The 22,383-nt window shown below is 32.5% G+C and overlaps 1 protein-coding gene across 3 annotated transcripts in view; it reads right to left on the reverse strand.

Moving 5' to 3' along the window:
- Positions 1 to 22,383, reverse strand: part of LOC143246736 (hydroxyacid-oxoacid transhydrogenase, mitochondrial-like) — a 100,791-nt gene that overhangs the window by 60,683 nt on the left and 17,725 nt on the right. For all 3 annotated transcript variants that reach the window (XM_076493827.1, XM_076493826.1, XM_076493828.1), the window contains exons 4-13: positions 21,959 to 22,012; positions 21,482 to 21,636; positions 18,204 to 18,400; positions 16,009 to 16,086; positions 9,343 to 9,448; positions 7,475 to 7,627; positions 7,280 to 7,378; positions 3,978 to 4,056; positions 3,445 to 3,541; positions 669 to 826 (exon numbers count right to left, since the gene is read on the reverse strand). In XM_076493827.1, the coding sequence (XP_076349942.1) occupies positions 669 to 826; positions 3,445 to 3,541; positions 3,978 to 4,056; positions 7,280 to 7,378; positions 7,475 to 7,627; positions 9,343 to 9,448; positions 16,009 to 16,086; positions 18,204 to 18,400; positions 21,482 to 21,636; positions 21,959 to 22,012 (1,176 nt within the window). The remainder of the gene's footprint in view (positions 1 to 668; positions 827 to 3,444; positions 3,542 to 3,977; positions 4,057 to 7,279; positions 7,379 to 7,474; positions 7,628 to 9,342; positions 9,449 to 16,008; positions 16,087 to 18,203; positions 18,401 to 21,481; positions 21,637 to 21,958; positions 22,013 to 22,383) is intronic.

A 22,383-nucleotide genomic window follows, 5' to 3' on the forward strand; every position in this document is an offset into this window, starting at 1 on the left:
GTAGAAGATGTCTACTTGGTTAAATCCACATTTTAGTGTACACAATGTGTTTTATATTTGTTCCTATTATCTTCTTTTGCATGTTGGCAATGATATGAACATAGTCCAGTAAAGCACAAGGACTAATCTTACACATGTTTGAAACGTGGTCAGCTATCGGTCAGTTACCTCTTTCTTACTTTGTGAACCTGACGATGACCGAAGAAGGTCGAAACGTTGTTCGCTCCTCTGCATAAAAATTTTCTCAACCCAAACCAGCCGTTTTTACATATATATTTTTCTATACAAGTAGGCTTTCTCATCATCACGGATTAGTGTTGTATCGAAGTTCCATATGTCAAGGTTTACGTGTATACATAGACATAACACCACCAAAATCAATCTGAATACACACAGACATAACACCACTGAAGTCAATCTGAATAAACACAGACTTATTACTTCATGAACACAAATCAAAAGTCAAGTTCTTAACAGCTGAACATAACTATAGTTTTATGAGAATCCCAAAACCTTACCAAATATAAATTATTGAGAACTCGTAATCTCAGCTGGTTAGTTTTCAACAAGAGGTTTGAGTTCTAAGAATCCAATTTTATATAACTAAAGATAAGGTTAAGTTAAGCATCAAAACTTTTAGAGTTTAGTTTTCTTGAACCATAGCTTACCTGAGGTAATGTTCCCTTTACCAGACTAGGGATATCCTCTTCAGTGAACCCAAGCTTTCTCAGACCATCGTCTATCTCCATCTCAAACATGAATTGTTTAAGAATATCTGCAAGAATAGTGCCAGCATCCTCTTTCCGATCATTACGTGTATCTCTCCCTAGTATGGAAATTGTTCTGATGTTAGAACATGATGAAACATTCACAAGGATGTGCCACTAAATTTGGAAAGTTGCTTGAATCTCACTCTATTTTAAGGAACATATTTTTGATACTTCTACTCAGATTTATTTGATAGTTTCTTTTACAGAATCTGTTTGATACAGTAGCTTCTTTAGACACTGTATCAAAGGGAACCTGAAAAATCAGTGATGGGGATAATTGTGGTGACATGCAAAACCATAGAGTAGGATTACCCTAAGTTTAAAGGTTTCACACAGAAGACACTTCGGTAAGTGTGCCTGCAAATGTGTTCAGTATTGAAAGCCATTATATAGGTCTCATAATATAACGTACAATTTAATGCTATATAAACAAACAACAACTAACATTGTAACTGAAAGTTTGAACTGGGTTTGCTGTTATCAGCATAGTTAAATAAACTGCAGATTAATGGTTTAATCATGGAGCCTCACTATATTGCCATGTCTGATGAACATACATTTTGTCAATTGTCCTGCAGTGTAGTTTCTATTTTCCAAAAAGCTTCGTGTTATGGTTGTAATGTTTATGGTACACCACTCACACGTTTATTCTTTTCATAATTTATATATAATATGAGGATAAAACTCCTACTGCCCATATCAATAATCCAATCACACAGAAAATCATGCATCCAGTGATTCAACCAATATGCCTTTATATGAACATTTATTTTACAGTGAGGTACACAATGGTTGAACAGAAGATCTCATCACAGTGAAACCATACATACTTACTGGCCCTGTTTACACTTGGAGATTATTAATATTCATGTTGTTTACTTTTGTTCAGGTCATGTGGTTGGATGTTTCCACGAAATTTCTATTAGTGGGTTTTATCTGTTACAGGTTGTTCACTTTGTGTCCTATATTTGGGATATGACCTGTTACAAGTCTATTTATGCATGGTTTTGGGACCTTAAGTTGATCCATTTTCTTTTCTTTTTTTCCCAATGTCATAAAATACAAGGGATATCCATTTCTGAAATTACAACTCCATGATCTGTATATATCTTTATGACCAAGTGTATGAATATTTTATATTGGAAAGGGCCGCTACATACCCTTTAGAAAAATTTAGAGAAATAATGAATTTTAAGTGACATAAAACTACCTCTGAGATGTCAGACAATGTCAAAATGTTTTGATACTTTCCATTCCACTTTAGTATTTTATCATATGTGAGTGTCACATGAATTACTGATTTGAATACTGAAAATAATTTTAATATAATGTATTCAACACTGATTATGTGTAGTTCTCATGACAAGTTTGCTTGATTTCAACTTCACTGTTAAAAACTTAACAACTCTTTCAAAATGAAAGAGTATTAACATTAAACAGCCACGTCTTTACATATTAAGAATTATGTCGTATTAACATTAAACAGCCATGTCTTCACAAATTAAGAATTATGTCGTATTAACATTAAACAGCCATGTCTTCACAAATTAAGAATTATGTCGTATTAACATTAAACAGCCATGTCTTCACAAATTAAGCATTATGCTGTATTAACATTAAACAGCCATGTCTTCACATATTAAGCATTATGCTGTATTAACATTAAACAGCCATGTCTTCACAAATTAAGAATTATGTCGTATTAACATTAAACAGCCATGTCTTCACAAATTAAGAATTATGTCGTATTAACATTAAACAGCCATGTCTTCACAAATTAAGCATTATGCTGTATTAACATTAAACAGCCATGTCTTCACATATTAAGAATTACGTCATAGTAACATTAAACAGCCATGTCTTCACATATTAAGAATCATGTCGTATTAACATTAAACAGCCACGTCTTTACATATTAAGAATTATGTCGTATTAACATTAAACAGCCATGTCTTCACAAATTAAGAATTATGTCGTATTAACATTAAACAGCCATGTCTTCACAAATTAAGAATTATGTCGTATTAACATTAAACAGCCATGTCTTCACAAATTAAGCATTATGCTGTATTAACATTAAACAGCCATGTCTTCACATATTAAGCATTATGCTGTATTAACATTAAACAGCCATGTCTTCACAAATTAAGAATTATGTCGTATTAACATTAAACAGCCATGTCTTCACAAATTAAGAATTATGTCATTATTAACATTAAACAGCCATGTCTTCACAAATTAAGCATTATGCTGTATTAACATTAAACAGCCATGTCTTCACATATTAAGAATTACGTCATAGTAACATTAAACAGCCATGTCTTCACATATTAAGAATCATGTCGTATTAACATTAAACAGCCATGTCTTCACATATTAAGCATTACGTAGTATTAACATTACACAGCCATGTCTTCACATATTAAGCATTACGTAGTATTAACATTACACAGCCATGTCTTCACATATTAAGCATTACGTTGTATTAACATTACACAGCCATGTCTCCACATATTAAGCATTACGTTGTATTAACATTAAACAGCCATGTCTTCACACATTAAGAATTACGTCCAACTTCAAAACAACAGTTTTCCATTTCTTATAACCTTTATTTAACTGAAAAACATCCTCAGTTAGATTTTCAATGAAATGCATTTTAAAAATATTTTACCTAATAATGAAGCTGCCTCCAGGTGACGTTCTGGACACATGGCTCCAGTAAATCTGAAAACTGCTGGAGCACTTATTACAACCGAAAGGCCGTGAGGCTGAAAAGTATAAGTGAGCAGCACTTAAAAAGAACTAGATAATCTCACAAATCGATACGTTTCTTCTGTTTTGTTACATTTCATACCTAGCACGTAGAAACTTGAAATTTAAACATTGTTTATCCCTGAACAATTCAATGAAGTGATTACAATTCTTACAGTGGTGAACAATAAGACTTTAAAGACTTATATTACAATTAGAAACAAGTTTTTTATTGTAAAAAAACCTAATTAACAAAAAAAGAGATTACGTATTAGAAATTTACAGAATATCTTTGCAGAAGTTTTACGGTAACATGAAATAATAAAAGCATCTCATTACTACCAGTTCAAACTTTTGAGACACCTGACGAAAGATCATATGCTTAGATTAATTTCAATACCAGTAAAAAATATAAGTTGATAACTCTTATATATAACAAGTTTATTATCTTACTATAATAGGATGATCTGTATTATAACCTTTAACCTTGTGTTTCTTTACTAGTCCAGAAATAGGATAGGACATCCCATGGCTGAAATAGAGTAAATAATGTTAACTTATTAAACTGTTGAAAACAAAACATTACAAGACAGAGTTAATAAACAATCTTTATCTTTGTTACATTCTACTTCATACTGTAATACATGAACAAGTTGGTAAACATTCTCTATATTTATTAAGTTATGTTTTACATTGTAGTACATGAACAAGCTGGTAAACATTCTCTATATTTATTAAGTTCTGTTTCACGTTGTAATACATGAACAAGCTGGTAAACATTCTCTATATTTATTAAGTTCTGTTTCACGTTGTAATACATGAACAAGCTAGTAAACATTCTCTATTAAGTTCTGTTTCATGTTGTAGAACATGAACAAGTTGGCAAACATTCTCTATATTTATTAAGTACTGTTTCACGTTGTAATACATGAACAAGCTGGTAAACATTCTCTATATTTACTAAGTTCTGTTTTACATTGTAATACATGAACAAGCTGGTAAACATTCTCTATATTTACTAAGTTCTGTTTTACATTGTAATACATGAACAAGCTGGTAAACATTCTCTATATTTACTAAGTTCTGTTTTACATTGTAATACATGAACAAGTTGGTAAACATTCTCTATATTTATTAAATACTGTTTCACGTTGTAATACATGAACAAGCTGGTAAACATTCTCTATATTTACTAAGTTCTGTTTTACATTGTAATACATGAACAAGCTGGTAAATATTCTCTATATTTATTAAGTACTGTTTCACGTTGTAATACATGAACAAGCTGGTAAACATTCTCTATATTTACTAAGTTCTGTTTTACATTGTAATACATGAACAAGTTGGTAAACATTCTGTATATTTATTAAGTTCTATTTAACGTTGTAGTACATGAACAAGCTGGTAAACATTCTCTATATTTATTAAGTTCTATTTAACGTTGTAGTACATGGACAAGCTGGTAAACATTCTCTATATTAATTAAGTTGTTTCATGTTGTAGTACATGAACAAGCTGGTAAACATTCTCTATATTTATTAAGTTCTGTTTCACGTTGTAATACATGAACAAGCTGGTAAACATTCTCTATATTTATTAAGTTCTGTTTCACGTTGTAATACATGAACAAGCTGGTAAACATTCTCTATATTTATTAAGTTCTATTTAACGTTGTAGTACATGAACAAGCTGGTAAACATTCTCTATATTTATTAAGTTTTGTTTCACGTTGTAGTACATGAACAAGTTGGCAAACATTCTCTATATTAATTAAGTTGTTTCATGTTGTAATACATGAACAAGCTGGTAAACATTCTCTATATTTATTAAGTTCTGTTTCACGTTGTAATACATGAACAAGCTGGTAAACATTCTCTATATTTATTAAGTTCTATTTAACGTTGTAGTACATGAACAAGCTGGTAAACATTCTCTATATTTATTAAGTTCTATTTAACGTTGTAGTACATGAACAAGCTGGTAAACATTCTCTATATTTATTAAGTTCTGTTTCACGTTGTAATACATGAACAAGCTGGTAAACATTCTCTATATTTATTAAGTTCTATTTAATGTTGTAGTACATGAACAAGTTGGCAAACATTCTCTATATTTATTAAGTTCTGTTTCACGTTGTAATACATGAACAAGCTGGTAAACATTCTCTATATTTATTAAGTTCTGTTTCACGTTGTAATACATGAACAAGCTGGTAAACATTCTCTATATTTATTAAGTTCTATTTAACGTTGTAGTACATGAACAAGCTGGTAAACATTCTCTATATTTATTAAGTTCTATTTAACGTTGTAGTACATGAACAAGCTGGTAAACATTCTCTATATTTATTAAGTTCTATTTAACGTTGTAGTACATGAACAAGCTGGTAAACATTCTCTATATTTATTAAGTTCTATTTAACGTTGTAGTACATGAACAAGCTGGTAAACATTCTCTATATTTATTAAGTTCTATTTAACGTTGTAGTACATGAACAAGCTGGTAAACATTCTCTATATTTATTAAGTTCTATTTAACGTTGTAGTACATGAACAAGCTGGTAAACATTCTCTATATTTATTAAGTTCTATTTAACGTTGTAGTACATGAACAAGCTGGTAAACATTCTCTATATTTATTAAGTTCTGTTTCACGTTGTAATACATGAACAAGCTGGTAAACATTCTCTATATTTATTAAGTTCTGTTTCACGTTGTAATACATGAACAAGCTGGTAAACATTCTCTATATTTATTAAGTTCTGTTTCACGTTGTAATACATGAACAAGCTGGTAAACATTCTCTATATTTATTAAGTTCTATTTAACGTTGTAGTACATGAACAAGTTGGCAAACATTCTCTATATTTATTAAGTTCTGTTTCACGTTGTAATACATGAACAAGCTGGTAAACATTCTCTATATTTATTAAGTTCTGTTTCACGTTGTAATACATGAACAAGCTGGTAAACATTCTCTATATTTATTAAGTTCTATTTAACGTTGTAGTACATGAACAAGCTGGTAAACATTCTCTATATTTATTAAGTTCTATTTAACGTTGTAGTACATGAACAAGCTGGTAAACATTCTCTATATTTATTAAGTTCTATTTAACGTTGTAGTACATGAACAAGCTGGTAAACATTCTCTATATTTATTAAGTTCTGTTTCACGTTGTAATACATGAACAAGCTGGTAAACATTCTCTATATTTATTAAGTTCTGTTTCACGTTGTAATACATGAACAAGCTGGTAAACATTCTCTATATTTATTAAGTTCTATTTAACATTGTAGTACATGAACAAGCTGGTAAACATTCTCTATATTTATTAAGTTCTACCCTTCATATGACGTCTTCAAGTATTTTGCTAAGCATAGTCTGATCCTTAACATACACCCACTCCTTGCATTGGATCTATTCTAGATCTGGTTCCTTTTATTGTACGAACTAGACTAGAGGATGATGGACATTTTCCATCTTATGTTTGCAACATTTTAAAGATGCATTGTAATGAAAATAACTGATAAAAATAGCAGCCCTAAATCTAGTGTTAATAAGGAAGATTGTGTTTCTCTTTGATAGCAAGATTTTTATAGCATACTTCATAAAAAACTTATATTATGACCTATAATCTCGTAATGCTTTGTTTTTACAGTTCACAAGAGTAGCTTCTCAAATGAACTAACTTAAACAAACAAATTTTACAATACATCTACAGAAACATCTTTGCACTAAAGGTCTTCACTTACCACAGGTGCACCCCAGCATTACCAAATCCGATCCCAGCAAAAGTACTTGCCAAGTGCATGGATGACCGAGCCTCCAAATCATCTTTATTGTATACTGCTCTACAAAGAGTGAAACATGTTAGTCAAACAGGTATCACAGTTTGAATAACAGCTTGAAATATGCAGTCAACAAGTAAGGGTTTCAAAATCTCTCACCTTTTGAAATATCGCTGGATTATTTTCAGGGCATTAAGAGCCCACGTGTCACTAATAGGATTGCTGCCTTGATATGCTGGCCGTTCGATGGGATTTACTGGACAAGGAGATCGCTGGTTGTATGGGATAGCGGTGTAGGACTCTAAGGCATGACTATTATAGAAGAGTCAGAATAATTAGTTAGATTAGTTCATGACTATAACACATCAAACGTAATAAGACAAAGGCATAATTGTAACATGACACTATAAATAACTAATCAAACAAAGGAATCATTATAACACAAGAGTCAAGTTTAATTATTCAGATTGTGGTATGGCTCTAACAACATATATTGATAAAAGTGTGATTATAACATGAGAGTTAGGTTTAATTATTCACATTGTGGTATGGCTATAACAACATATATTGATAAAAGTGTGATTATAACATGACAGGTTTAATTATTCAGATTGTGGTATGGCTATAACAACATATATTGATAAAAGTGTGATTATAACATGAGAGTTAGGTTTAATTATTCAGATTGTGGTATGGCTATAACAACATATATTGATAAAAGTGTGATTATAACATGAGAGTTAGGTTTAATTATTCATATTGTGATATGGCTATAACAACATATATTGATAAAAGTGTGATTATAACACAAGAGTCAAGTTTAATTATTCAGATTGTGGTATGGCTATAACAACATATATTGATAAAAGTGTGATTATAACACAAGAGTCAAGTTTAATTATTCAGATTGTGGTATGGCTATAACAACATATATTGATAAAAGTGTGATTATAACATGAGAGTTAGGTTTAATTATTCAGATTGTGGTATGGCTATAACAACATATATTGATAAAAGTGTGATTATAACATGAGAGTTAGGTTTAATTATTCAGATTGTGGTATGGCTATAACAACATATATTGATAAAAGTGTGATTATAACATGAGAGTTAGGTTTAATTATTCAGATTGTGGTATGGCTATAACAACATATATTGATAAAAGTGTGATTATAACATGAGAGTCAAGTTTAATTATTCAGATTGTGGTATGGCTATAACAACATATATTGATAAAAGTGTGATTATAACATGAGAGTCAAGTTTAATTATTCACATTAAGACACAACTATAACACAAATAAATCAGTTGATGGCAGGACTAAAACATGACAGACAAAATAATTAATCAAATTAATTTGAAGCAGTGTCTATAATAAGTGATTTTTAGTCTTCCATGATACAATTATCACAACTGAAATCACACTATTATGTTGTCTATAAAACAACTGTAACATGGCTCTCACAAGTGGCCCCAAACCATGGAAGTCTTAACAACTAGCCCATATTAGCACATTCAGAGTGCAACATAAATTGTTAGCAGCATGTTTACGTGTACGAAATAAAACTAGTTACAATGACACTTTGTAAAAATACTGTCAAATACTGCTTTAAATACTTACCATCAAACAATTTATCCTTAAACTAAGGGCCTGGCATGGCCAAGTGGTTAGGGAGCTTGAATCATAATCTGAGGGTTCCAAGCTCGAATCTGTATCACACCAAACGTGCTCGCCCTTTCAGCTGTGGGTGAGTTGTAATGTGACAGTCAATCCCACTATTCATTGGTAAAAGAGTGGTCCAAGAGTTGGCGGTGGATGGTGATAACTAGTTGCCTTCCGTCTACTCTTACACTGCTCAATTATGGATGGCTCGTGCAAATAGCTTTCATGTAGCTTTGCACAAAATTCAAAACAAACCAAACCTTAAACTATAAATTAATATTTATATACAAATTTTTTCTGTTGCTATGCCTACCTTAGGATTTAGTAATTATTTTCCTGCCAATTAATTAATTTAGTTTCTTACCACAACACATCAAACCCACTGAAAGCTGCTACACGTTCTGGCATGTGCAGTGCATGTAAAGGGTCAATAATTCCCAGGGTAGGCCTCAGAGCTCTGTTTGCTATACCTAACGACAAGAGTCAGATATATTTTATGTAATAAACAGTTCAAATAAGATATTATCAACATTATAAAACTGATAACCTACGTAAGAAACTTTGTCTTCTCTTCAGTTTGTACCAGTAAGGTTTGTGAATTTGTTTATTTATTGAGAAAAATATAAACTTTTGATGATGTGAATTTCAATCAAAACTTCTCTAATAAATATATTCAAAATGTCTATTTTTTAAGAAGTCAACAAAAATCTTTTAGGTGCTTTAGAAAAGAAAAAACACAATAATGGTTAAGAGCCAACTTTAAATAAGGCTTAAACATATTTAATAACATTGGATATTTATTATTATAATATTATTATATTTATTATTGATAAGGAAAATCAACAAAGCTTTCCCACAGAAAAAGATAGATGTTTTATTTTTGTAATATTTTGGCTCTGTTGCCAAAACCACCAATGTCAGTAAACTATAAATAAAGACTAAATGTTACGTTCAGTAATGAATCACAATACATTTAAATGCATCACTTAGCAACAAGCACCAACAATTATAGTGCCATCCTGTCAAGCTTAGAAGGTTCCAGCAACAGATAAAACACAGCCTGACAGGTGAAAGTGTCAGAGCAACATCAAAACCACACAGAAATGGATAAAACACAGCCTGACAGGTGAAAGTGTCAGAAGAACATCAAAGCAACAAGGAAATTGACACAACACAGCCTAACAGGTGAAAGTGTCAAAGGAACATCAAAGTCACATGGAAATGGATAAAACACAGCCTGACAGGTGAAAGTGTCAGAAGAACATCAAAGTCACATGGAAATGGATAAAACACAGCCTGACAGGTGAAAGTGTCAGAAGAACATCAAAGCAACAAGGAAATTGACACAACACAGCCTGACAGGTGAAAGTGTCAAAGGAGAACATCAAAGTCACATGGAAATTGACACAACACAGCCTGACAGGTGAAAGTGTCAAAGGAGAACATCAAAGTCACATGGAAATTGACACAACACAGCCTGACAGGTGAAAGTGTCAAAGGAACATCAAAGCCACTTGGAAATTGATAAAACACAGCCTGACAGGTGAAAGTGTCAAAGGAACATCAAAGTCACATGGAAATGGATAAAACACAGCCTGACAGGTGAAAGTGTCAGAAGAACATCAAAGCAACAAGGAAATTGACACAACACAGCCTGACAGGTGAAAGTGTCAAAGGAGAACATCAAAGTCACATGGAAATTGACACAACACAGCCTGACAGGTGAAAGTGTCAAAGGAGAACATCAAAGTCACATGGAAATTGACACAACACAGCCTGACAGGTGAAAGTGTCAAGGAGAACATCAAAGTCACATGGAAATTGACACAACACAGCCTGACAGGTGAAAGTGTCAAAGGAACATCAAAGCCACTTGGAAATTGATAAAACACAGCCTGACAGGTGAAAGTGTCAAAGGAACATCAAAGCCACTTGGAAATTTACACAACACAGCATGACAGGTGAAAGTGTCAAAGGAACATCAAAGCCACTTGGAAATTTACACAACACAGCATGACAGATGAAAGTGTCAAAGGAACATCAAAGCAACAAGGAAATTGACACAACACAGCCTGACAGGTGAAAGTGTCAAAGGAACATCAAAGCCGCTTGGAAATTGATAAAACACAGCCTGACAGGTGAAAATGTCAGAAGAACATCAAAGCAACAAGGAAATTGACACAACACAGCCTGACAGGTGAAAGTGTCAAAGGAACATCAAAGCCGCTTGGAAATTGATAAAACACAGCCTGACAGGTGAAAGTGTCAAAGGAACATCAAAGCCACTTGGAAATTTACACAACACAGCATGACAGGTGAAAGTGTCAAAGGAACATCAAAGCAACAAGGGAATTGACACAACACAGCCTGACAGGTGAAAGTGTCAAAGGAACATCAAAGCCACTTGGAAATTTACACAACACAGCATGACAGGTGAAAGTGTCAAAGGAACATCAAAGCAACAAGGAAATTGACACAACACAGCCTGACAGGTGAAAGTGTCAAAGGAACATCAAAGCTGCTTGGAAATTGATAAAACACAGCCTGACAGGTGAAAATGTCAGAAGAACATCAAAGCAACAAGGAAATTGACACAACACAGCCTGACAGGTGAAAGTGTCAAAGGAACATCAAAGACACTTGGAAATGGATAAAACACAGCTTGACAGGTGAAAATGTCAGAGGAACATCAAAGACACTTGGAAATGGATAAAACACAGCTTGACAGGTGAAAATGTCAGAGGAACATCAAAGCAACAAGGAAATTGACACAACACAGCCTGACAGGTGAAAGTGTCAAAGGAGAACATCAAAGTCACATGGAAATTGACACAACACAGCCTGACAGGTGAAAGTGTCAAAGGAACATCAAAGCCACTTGAAAATTTACACAACACAGCATGACAGATGAAGGTGTCAAAGGAACATCAAAGCAACAAGGAAATTGACACAACACAGCCTGACAGGTGAAAGTGTCAAAGGAACATCAAAGCCGCTTGGAAATTGATAAAACACAGCCTGACAGGTGAAAGTGTCAAAGGAATATCAAAGCCACTTGGAAATTTACACAACACAGCATGACAGGTGAAAGTGTCAAAGGAACATCAAAGCCACTTGGAAATTGACACAACACAGCCTGACAGGTGAAAGTGTCAAAGGAACATCAAAGCCGCTTGGAAATTGATAAAACACAGCCTGACAGGTGAAAGTGTCAAAGAAACACCAAAACCACATGGAAATGGATAAAACACAGCCTGACAGGTGAAAATTTCAGAAGAACATCAAAGCAACAAGGAAATTTACACAACACAGCATGACAGGTGAAAGTGTCAAAGGAACATCAAAGCAACAAGGAAATTGACACAACACAGCCTGACAGGTGAAAGTGTCAAAGGAACATCAAAGACACACAGAAACGGAAACAATATCAGTCAGACCATAGAATTAAGAAATTACAGTAGATATAATTCTGGTTAAAAACAATCAAGAGAATAAATAATGAAGTAAAGAAAGATTAATAAGATGGAAACCAGAAAACTGAAAGAACTTTCATCTCCACTCAACAGCTTAAGAAGATACTGTAGAAGTGTAGCACTAGTCTTCAGAAACATCCACAACATCAGAATACAATATCTTGTGTACCAGTTCGTAAACAAACCACAGTTAACAGAAGGAAGTGTCTCTGATATTGAGACTAATTCTGACACGTCATTACAACTACTGTCTCCACTGTCTTGGTCAACGATGTTCATGCTACCCTAGAAGTTTTAATTCCCTTCAGGACACTGGTGGTCAGGACGTTGTTTGACTTAAAGTGACATTTGAAGGTATTAAAATAAGGCAGGGTTTTGTTACGTATTTCTTTGAAATTATTACTTTCTGTGGAGTTGTACATTCTGTATAAAATTCTTGTGGATTTGAAGAGCAGAATTTTTCATATGAAAAAAATAGCACTGTTTGAATTTTGATACTTAATGTTTTTTTTAAGATGTCACCTTATCTGGTTTCACCTGTGTAACCAGCAGGACAGAATATAAACCTCATGGTTCATTAGATTAATATTATTCTTCATGTTCTCTAGAAGCTCAACATTTATACCATAATAAAATGTTCTTACAACAAGGTTTTTTTTTCTGCCCAAATGTGTCAAAAATAGTTTCCAAGATATCCAACATTTACTGTGGTTCTGCACTAAAATATTGAAGTATTGAAGCATCTAACATGACATAAGCACTCATAGGTGTAATGTAAACAGATTCAACACTGAAGATAAGATGATGCACTTGAGAGAAAAAATAAATCAGTCAAACAAAAGTGTCCTCAGAATTAGGGCTAGCAAAGTAGCAGGAAACTACAGGATTATGGCTAGCAAAGTAGCAGAAACTGTAGGATTAGAGATAGTTATGCAGCAGGCAATATCAGAATTATGGTTTGTAAAGTAGCAGACAAATATAGCTCTGTACAATCTAAAGGTTAATTATGTTACAGAAGAAGACTGACCTTCATCAAAAACAAAATAAAATGTCAAACATTATGTAAATTAAGCATTCACACAATTAGGAACCTAAAAAACATGCCAACATACACAGCATGACAAAGAAACGTACAAGTTAATCATAGAAGACAAAAACCTTTCTAAAACCTCCAACTTTAATATAGAAATGGAAAAAGTGGCAGTGAGAATTGCATAAGAAAGAAGAAAGTAGTAAAGATAAAACATGACTGCCAATAAGAAAATGTTAATTATGACATCAATGTAGAAACAGGAAACAAGAATCTTCTATATATGCTCCAAAAAAGTTGAGCTACACAATAATACCTAATGTAGAAACAGGAAACAAGAATCTTCTAAATATGCTCCAAAAACAGTCGAGCTACACAATAATACCTGATGTAGAAACAGGAAACAAGAATCTTCTAAATATGCTCCAAAACAGTCGAGCTACACATTAATATTACCAACATGGTACAGTACTACACATTAATATCACCAACATGGTACACATTAATATCACCAACATGGTACACATTAATATTACCAACAGAGTACAGTACTACACATTAATATTACCAACAGAGTACAGTACTACACATTAATATTACCAACAGAGTACAGTACTACACATTAATATTACCAACAGAGTACAGTACTACACATTAATATTACCAACAGAGTACAGTACTACACATTAATATTACCAACAGAGTACAGTACTACACATTAATATTACCAACAGAGTACAGTACTACACATTAATATTACCAACAGAGTACAGTACTACACATTAATATTACCAACAGGTACAGTACTACACATTAATATTACCAACAGGTACAGTACTACACATTAATATTACCAACAGAGTACAGTACTACACATTAATATTACCAACAGAGTACAGTACTACACATTAATATTACCAACAGAGTACAGTACTACACATTAATATTACCAACATAGTACAGTACTACACATTAATATTACCAACAGAGTACAGTACTATACATTAATATTACCAACAGAGTACAGTACTACACATTAATATTACCAACAGGTACAGTACTACATTAATATTACCAACAGGTACAGTACTACACATTAATATTACCAACAGGTACAGTGCTATACATTAATATTACCAACAGGTACAGTACCACACATTAATATTACCAACAGGTGCAATTGCTATACATTAATATCACCAACATGGTACAGGTACTACACATTAATATTACCAACAGGTGCAGTGCTACACATTAATATTACCAACAGGTACAGTACTATACATTAATATTACCAACAGGTACAGTACTATACATTAATATTACCAACAGGTACGGTGCTACACATTAATATCACCAACATGGTACAGTACTACATTAATATTACCAACAGGTGCAGTACTACACATTAATATTACCAACAGAGTACAGTACTACACATTAATATTACCAACAGAGTACAGTACTACACATTAATATTACCAACAAAGTACAGTACTACACATTAATATTACCAACAGAGTACAGTACTACACATTAATATTACCAACAGAGTACAGTACTACACATTAATATTACCAGCACAGTACAGTACTACACATTAATATTACCAACAGAGTACAGTACTACACATTAATATTACCAACATAGTACAGTACTACACATTAATATCACCAACATGGTACAGTACTACACATTAATATTACCAGCACAGTACAGTACTACACATTAATATTACCAACAGAGTACAGTACTACACATTAATATCACCAACATGGTACAGTACAACACATTAATATTACCAGCATGATACAGTACTACACATTAATATTACTAACAAAGTACAGTACCACACATTAATATTACCAACATGGTACAGTAACAAAAAGCCTACAATATAAAGATAATCTAAGATGTATCACTATACTGTGCAGTTCATTACCTTACTGAATATAATCAGTACATAGATCCAAAGCATGGTTTAACAGTGAGTAGATAAACCAAACATAATGACAAACTGACCAATGACTGAGAGATAGTGTTTGGTATAAGGAGAATCAATATGACTGTAACTATAGACATTCAATGGACTCACTTCTCAGATTTATATGATTTTGAAAACAGGAAAGAAACTGATATTTCGTTTACTAATGGGGTATAAATCCCCTTTCATTATTTCACCCCAATTCAAGCATATAACACACGGTACTTTGTCTTACAATATCATAGACAAGGCTAATGTTAGACACAATGTTACACACAGTGTCGTAAATAATGTTACCCAGCTGATCACTTGACACAGTAAGAATAACCATGAAGTTTATGCCTGTGCTTTTATACCTTGGTAACAAACAAGTATGTTTACTGACACACAAACAAAAGCACATGGGTGGTTATTTTCAGAATAAAAACGTTTTAACAGCAATCTTAGTTGTTGTTGTTTTTTAAACAAAGAATGAACAGTAACCTAATAATTCTTACATTTGTTTTATGGCTTTTCTCATTTCATGAAAATAAGTTTACACACCTAATTTTGCCTTCAGAGGTATATAGTCGAATACGGCCACTCCTGTAGTTTCACTTCCAGTTCCTGCCGTCGTTGGCACTAAAAAAAAAAAGACCATACTTCTTTAAACAAGATAATAATTTTGTTATTTTTCCAAAGCATATTCCTTTACTTTTAACAGGTTCTGTAACTCTCCTAAAGAACACTAGTACCTTGACTGATTCTGTAACTCTCCTAAAGAACACTAGTACCTTGACTGATTCTGTAACTCTCCTAAAGAACACTAGTACCTTGACTGGTTCTGTAACTCTCCTAAAGAACACTAGTACCTTGACTGGTTCTGTAACTCTCCTAAAGAACACTAGTACCTTGACTGGTTCTGTAACTCTCCTAAAGAACACTAGTACCTTGACTGGTTCTGTAACTCTCCTAAAGAACACTAGTACCTTGACTGGTTCTGTAACTCTCCTAAAGAACACTAGTACCTTGACTGGTTCTGTAACTCTCCTAAAGAACACTAGTACCTTGACTGATTCTGTAACTCTCTTAAAGAACACTAGAACCTTGACAGGTTCTGTAACTCTCCTAAAGAACACTAGAACCTTGACAGGTTCTGTAACTCTCCTAAAGAACACTAATGCCTTGACAGGTTCTGTAACTCTCCTAAAGAACACTAATGCCTTGACAGGTTCTGTAACTCTCCTAAAGAACACTAATGCCTTGACAGGTTCTGTAACTCTCCTAAAGAACACTAATGCCTTGACAGGTTCTGTAACTCTCCTAAAGAACACTAATACCTTGACTGATTCTGTAACTCTCTTAAAGATCACTAATACCTTGATTGATTCTGTAACTCTCCTAAAGATCACTAATACCTTGGCTGGTTCTGTAACTCTCCTAAAGAACACTAATGCCTTGACAGGTTCTGTAACTCTCCTAAAGAACACTAATGCCTTGACAGGTTCTGTAACTCTCCTAAAGAACACTAATGCCTTGACAGGTTCTGTAACTCTCCTAAAGAACACTAATGCCTTGACAGGTTCTGTAACTCTCCCAAAGAACACTAATGCCTTGACAGGTTCTGTAACTCTCCTAAAGAACACTAATGCCTTGACAGGTTCTGTAACTCTCCTAAAGAACACTAATACCTTGACAGGTTCTGTAACTCTCCTAAAGAACACTAATACCTTGACTGATTCTGTAACTCTCTTAAAGATCACTAATACCTTGATTGATTCTGTAACTCTCCTAAAGATCACTAATACCTTGGCTGGTTCTGTAACTCTCCTAAAGAACACTAATGCCTTGACAGGTTCTGTAACTCTCCTAAAGAACACTAATGCCTTGACAGGTTCTGTAACTCTCTAAAGAACACTAATGCCTTGACAGGTTCTGTAACTCTCCTAAAGAACACTAATGCCTTGACAGGTTCTGTAACTCTCCTAAAGAACACTAATGCCTTGACAGGTTCTGTAACTCTCCTAAAGAACACTAATACCTTGACAGGTTCTGTAACTCTCCTAAAGAACACTAATACCTTGACTGATTCTGTAACTCTCTTAAAGGACACTAATACCTTCACTGGTTCTGTAACTCATTTATAGAATGCAAGAACTTTGAATGGTTATGTGATTCAACCACATAAAACAGCTTTTTTGTCTGGTTCTGTAACTCACTCAAAGGTTACTGATGTTTTGTATCAGTACAGTTCATAACATGTGCCTCTAACTGTTAACTTCAGTTCATAAATGGCTGATTATTGTGTGAGACAGTCACAAAGACTACTTCATTCTTAATCCATAAATAATGTTTAGAATTAAACCTTTGAAATGACTACATTTTCTTTTGATGTTAAATATGCACGTCATTCTGTGACACAGTATTAACATATAGGCTAAAATTCAGTCCAACTACCGGACAGGAAAACAGATGCAAATTCAATCCCAGACACAAGCCACTTCTGGGCTGAGAATTAGGGCATTAACAATAAAAAATTACATAAATTACTGTTTTAACAAATCTTTCATATTCAATAATTTATGAAATATCTAAACAAAAATGCATTTTTTAAAAACATTAAATATGGATGACAGTCACAGTCCAACTGAAACTCTAAAATACAAGTAGTTTCTAAATAGAAACCAGAAGAAAATGCCCACTGAATATAAAAATGATGAAATATACTGCAGCATCAAAGTAACAGTAAAAACCCACACCTGCTATTAATGGTTTGAGGAGACATGTGACAGGTTTTCCTTTACCAATTGGTGGAGTCACATAATCAAGAAATTCTGCTTCACGATCAGAGCAGTATAAATTGGCAACTTTACACGTATCAATAACAGAGCCGCCACCAACTGCCACGAAAGTATCAAAATTATTGCTTCTTGCAAATTCAATGGCTTCTCTAAAACTATAAAAAATCAGAGTAAAACTTACATGTTAGGATGTGACAGACAGAAAGGTGTTTAATCAAATTACAGGTTAAGTTACAAAAGCTCGGACCACATTAGAAAGTTTAACACCAACGACAATTTACTTTTGTTCATAAACATAACTGTAACTACAGTCATTTAATTTTTTAGAGTTACTTATTAAAGTATCTCCCTTGAAGAAACAAGTGGTAACTAATTTAAATAGGTACTAATAAACTTAATTTACATTTAGACAAATTAAACAATATTTCTAACTACAAATCATGGATCAAAATGTTCACTTTAACCCATGTTCATATTATGAAAGGTTAGTCTTTGATATTTATTTGAACATCTTCCAGTGTCATATTCTCTGGTGTTTGTGATAATACATGTATGAAAACTAATATAGTCTCACCCACTCTGCTTCTGAAAGAGTTAATCTATTCAACAATGAGGCAATGATATCTCCAGGTTATGGAATGTTTAGTTTTTATTGTTATGGTTTTCACAGTGTTGTGAAAAAAACAAACACCAGGTCAGTCTCGAGTGGTGCTCTACTGAAGTGAGGTTTACCACAACATTAAACCAACTATAAAGTAAATCATTAACCACATGAATTCATTCATTATTGTTATGGATATTTAGAATTAAGAACAGATAAATTAACTTTATCTTCAAACATATAAATGTAATTCAGAAATAGTTTATTAGTAACATGAAAATTCAAGTGAACAACAAAGTTTTTATTTTACAATTTATATATTCATCAAGTCTGTGGTTAACAGACACTGTTTTTTATTTAGAACAAGACACAGTGTAATTTGTTCATAATAAGACATGGTGTATTTTATTTAGAACAAGACAGTGTAATTTGTTCATAATAAGACATGGTGTATTTTATTTAGAACAAGACACAGTGTAATTTGTTCATAATAAGACATGGTGTATTTTATTTAGAACAAGACAGTATAATTTGTTCATAATAAGACAGTGTATTTTATTTAAAACAAGACAGTGTAATTTGTTCATAATAAGACATGGTGTATTTTATTCAGAACAAGACACAGTGTAATTTGTTCATAATAAGACATGGTGTATTTTATTTAGAACAAGACACAGTGTAATTTGTTCATAATAAGATATGGTGTATTTTATTTAGAACAAGACACAGTGTAATTTGTTCATAATAAGATATGGTGTATTTTATTTAGAACAAGACACAGTGTAATTTGTTCATAATAAGATATGGTGTATTTTATTTAGAACAAGACACAGTGTAATTTGTTCATAATAAGATATGGTGTATTTTATTTAGAACAAGACACAGTGTAATTTGTTCATAATAAGATATGGTGTATTTTATTTAGAACAAGACAGTGTAATTTGTTCATAATAAGACATGGTGTATTTTATTTAAAACAAGACAGTGTAATTTGTTCATAATAAGACATGGTGTATTTTATTTAGAACAAGACAGTGTAATTTGTTCATAATAAGACATGGTGTACTTTATTTAGAACAAGACACAGTGTAATTTGTTCATAATAAGACATGGTGTACTTTATTTAGAACAAGACACAGTGTAATTTGTTCATAATAAGACATGGTGTATTTTATTTAGAACAAGACAGTGTAATTTGTTCATAATAAGACATGGTGTATTTTATTTAGAACAAGACAGTGTAATTTGTTCATAATAAGACATGGTGTATTTTATTTAGAACAAGACAGTGTAATTTGTTCATAATAAGACATGGTGTATTTTATTTAGAACAAGACAGTGTAATTTGTTCATAATAAGACAGTGTACTTTAGAAAAGTTTATTTCTTAAACTACTGAAATGTGTGTTAGAAAGTGCTACACATGATACACATAAAAAGTAAATAATGTTTGAGGTTTCTCAGAATGAAGTCTCATGACTTCAGCGCAAACGGTACACGAAATCTCCCCTTTTGTTTAGGGTCCACTTCACAGATGATACAGTTATCACAGCAAGGCACATGATAAACATGAAAGGTAGAAGCTACAAGATGATGGATATACAAGTAAAGTGAAGTTGATTTTCTCTAAGATTCTTTATAAAGTCATACTATAAAAGTGGTAAGATCGTAAAGTAAAATAATTCATTAAAGGGTAAACATGCGTTTATATCTGGCAGATAAACGTTCAAAAATCACGGACTGCTCATGCTAACATTCCATAATTAACAACTACTTATGTTGATAAACCTTTAGTTAGTAACTTCTATGAATAATTTCTTAATCACTGACAACTTATGTTGATCAACCATGAGTTAGTAACTTCTCCTATGAATAATTTCTTAATCATTGACTACTTATGTTGATCAACCCTTAGTTAGTAACTTCTCCTATGAATAATTTCTTAACCATTGACTACTTATGTTGATCAACCCTTAGTTAGTAACTTCTCCTATGAGTAATTTCTTAATCACTGACAACTTATGTTGATCAACCCTTAGTTAGTAACTTCTCCTATGAATAATTTCTTAATCACTGACTACTTATGATCAACCCTTAGTTAGTAACTTCTCCCATGAATAATTTCTTAATCACTGACAACTTATGTTGATCAACCATGAGTTAGTAACTTCTCCTATGAATAATTTCTTAATCATTGACTACTTATGTTGATCAACCATGAGTTAGTAACTTCTCCTATGAATAATTTCTTAATCATTGACTACTTATGTTGATCAACCCTAAGTTAGTAACTTCTCCTATGAGTAATTTCTTAATCACTGACAACTTATGTTGATCAACCCTTAGTTAGTAACTTCTCCTACTAATAATTCCATGGTCAACAACTGCTTATATTCTCCACTCAGTTCCTGACTTCTCCTTATGATCATTGATTAGTTACTGACTTATTTGATCATATTTTAGTTAATGGCCACTTCTATTTACAAGTGAATATTTGCATACCTAAGGAGGATACATGGATTGTTTTTATACTTTGAAACAATGTAAATAATAACCTCACAAGTGAAATTAAAAATATCTAAAACATTCTCCTAAATATAAGATACTGTAGCTCATTTTAAACAAACTACAAGCACCTGTAATCAGTTGGTTCAATTCGGACTTTGTCAAACATCTTATAATTAATTCGATACTTATGGAGTGAGTCAAGCACAGCTTTCATAGGAGGAAGCTTCACCAGGTTTTCATCTGTAATCAAGCAAACATTCTTTGCTCCAGAATTACTTAGATCCTGTTAAAATAAAACCATTCTTAGAGAAAATGATCATGATATTACTTTATAACTGTTTTCAAACAGAGTACAAAATTATATTAAGTGTATTTTCAGTAGGATGTACACAGACTTAGGAAACAGGTAATAGTGATGGTATTATCATACAGGATTTTAAAATCATTTTCTTATTTCAGTTTCTCTTTGTTCAGATGCTTAAATTAGTGTTATATTGTCATTATTAAAAATCCCTAAATTAAGTTGTAAACTTTAAAGTGGAAAGCTACAAACAAAACCATTAATATAGTTTTAATTGTTTCATTTACAGTAAGAGTTCTTGTACCATTCCAATTTCTTTTGTGACTCCTGGTCCATACCGTACGCTTGAACATGCCATCTATTGGAATAACAAGAAGGTATAATATGTTATTAAACTGTCGTTTATGTGATAAACAATAAAAAATATTTGAAAATCTAAAAAAACTAAGCCTTGTTTTATTGTTATCCAACATTTCTAGATGTAAAGTTGTATCAAACAACTTGTGAAAGTGCTTTAAACTCAGGTTAATACAAATGTGGACTTACAGATAACAGTTCAATCAGTTAGTAGTTCAACAAATTAAAGCTTTGTTATAAAACAAAAGTACAGTAGAAAAAGGTTACTATTGGTGTACAAGTTTATATTATCAAAACAAATTATGTCACATTTTATTATCTAAAGTTTGTGAGAATCTTACCTTCTAACCTCACCTAAATCTTACCTTCTAA

This window comes from Tachypleus tridentatus, chromosome 3 (assembly GCF_004210375.1).
Source record: "Tachypleus tridentatus isolate NWPU-2018 chromosome 3, ASM421037v1, whole genome shotgun sequence".
NCBI classification, from domain to species: Eukaryota; Metazoa; Arthropoda; class Merostomata; order Xiphosura; family Limulidae; genus Tachypleus; species Tachypleus tridentatus.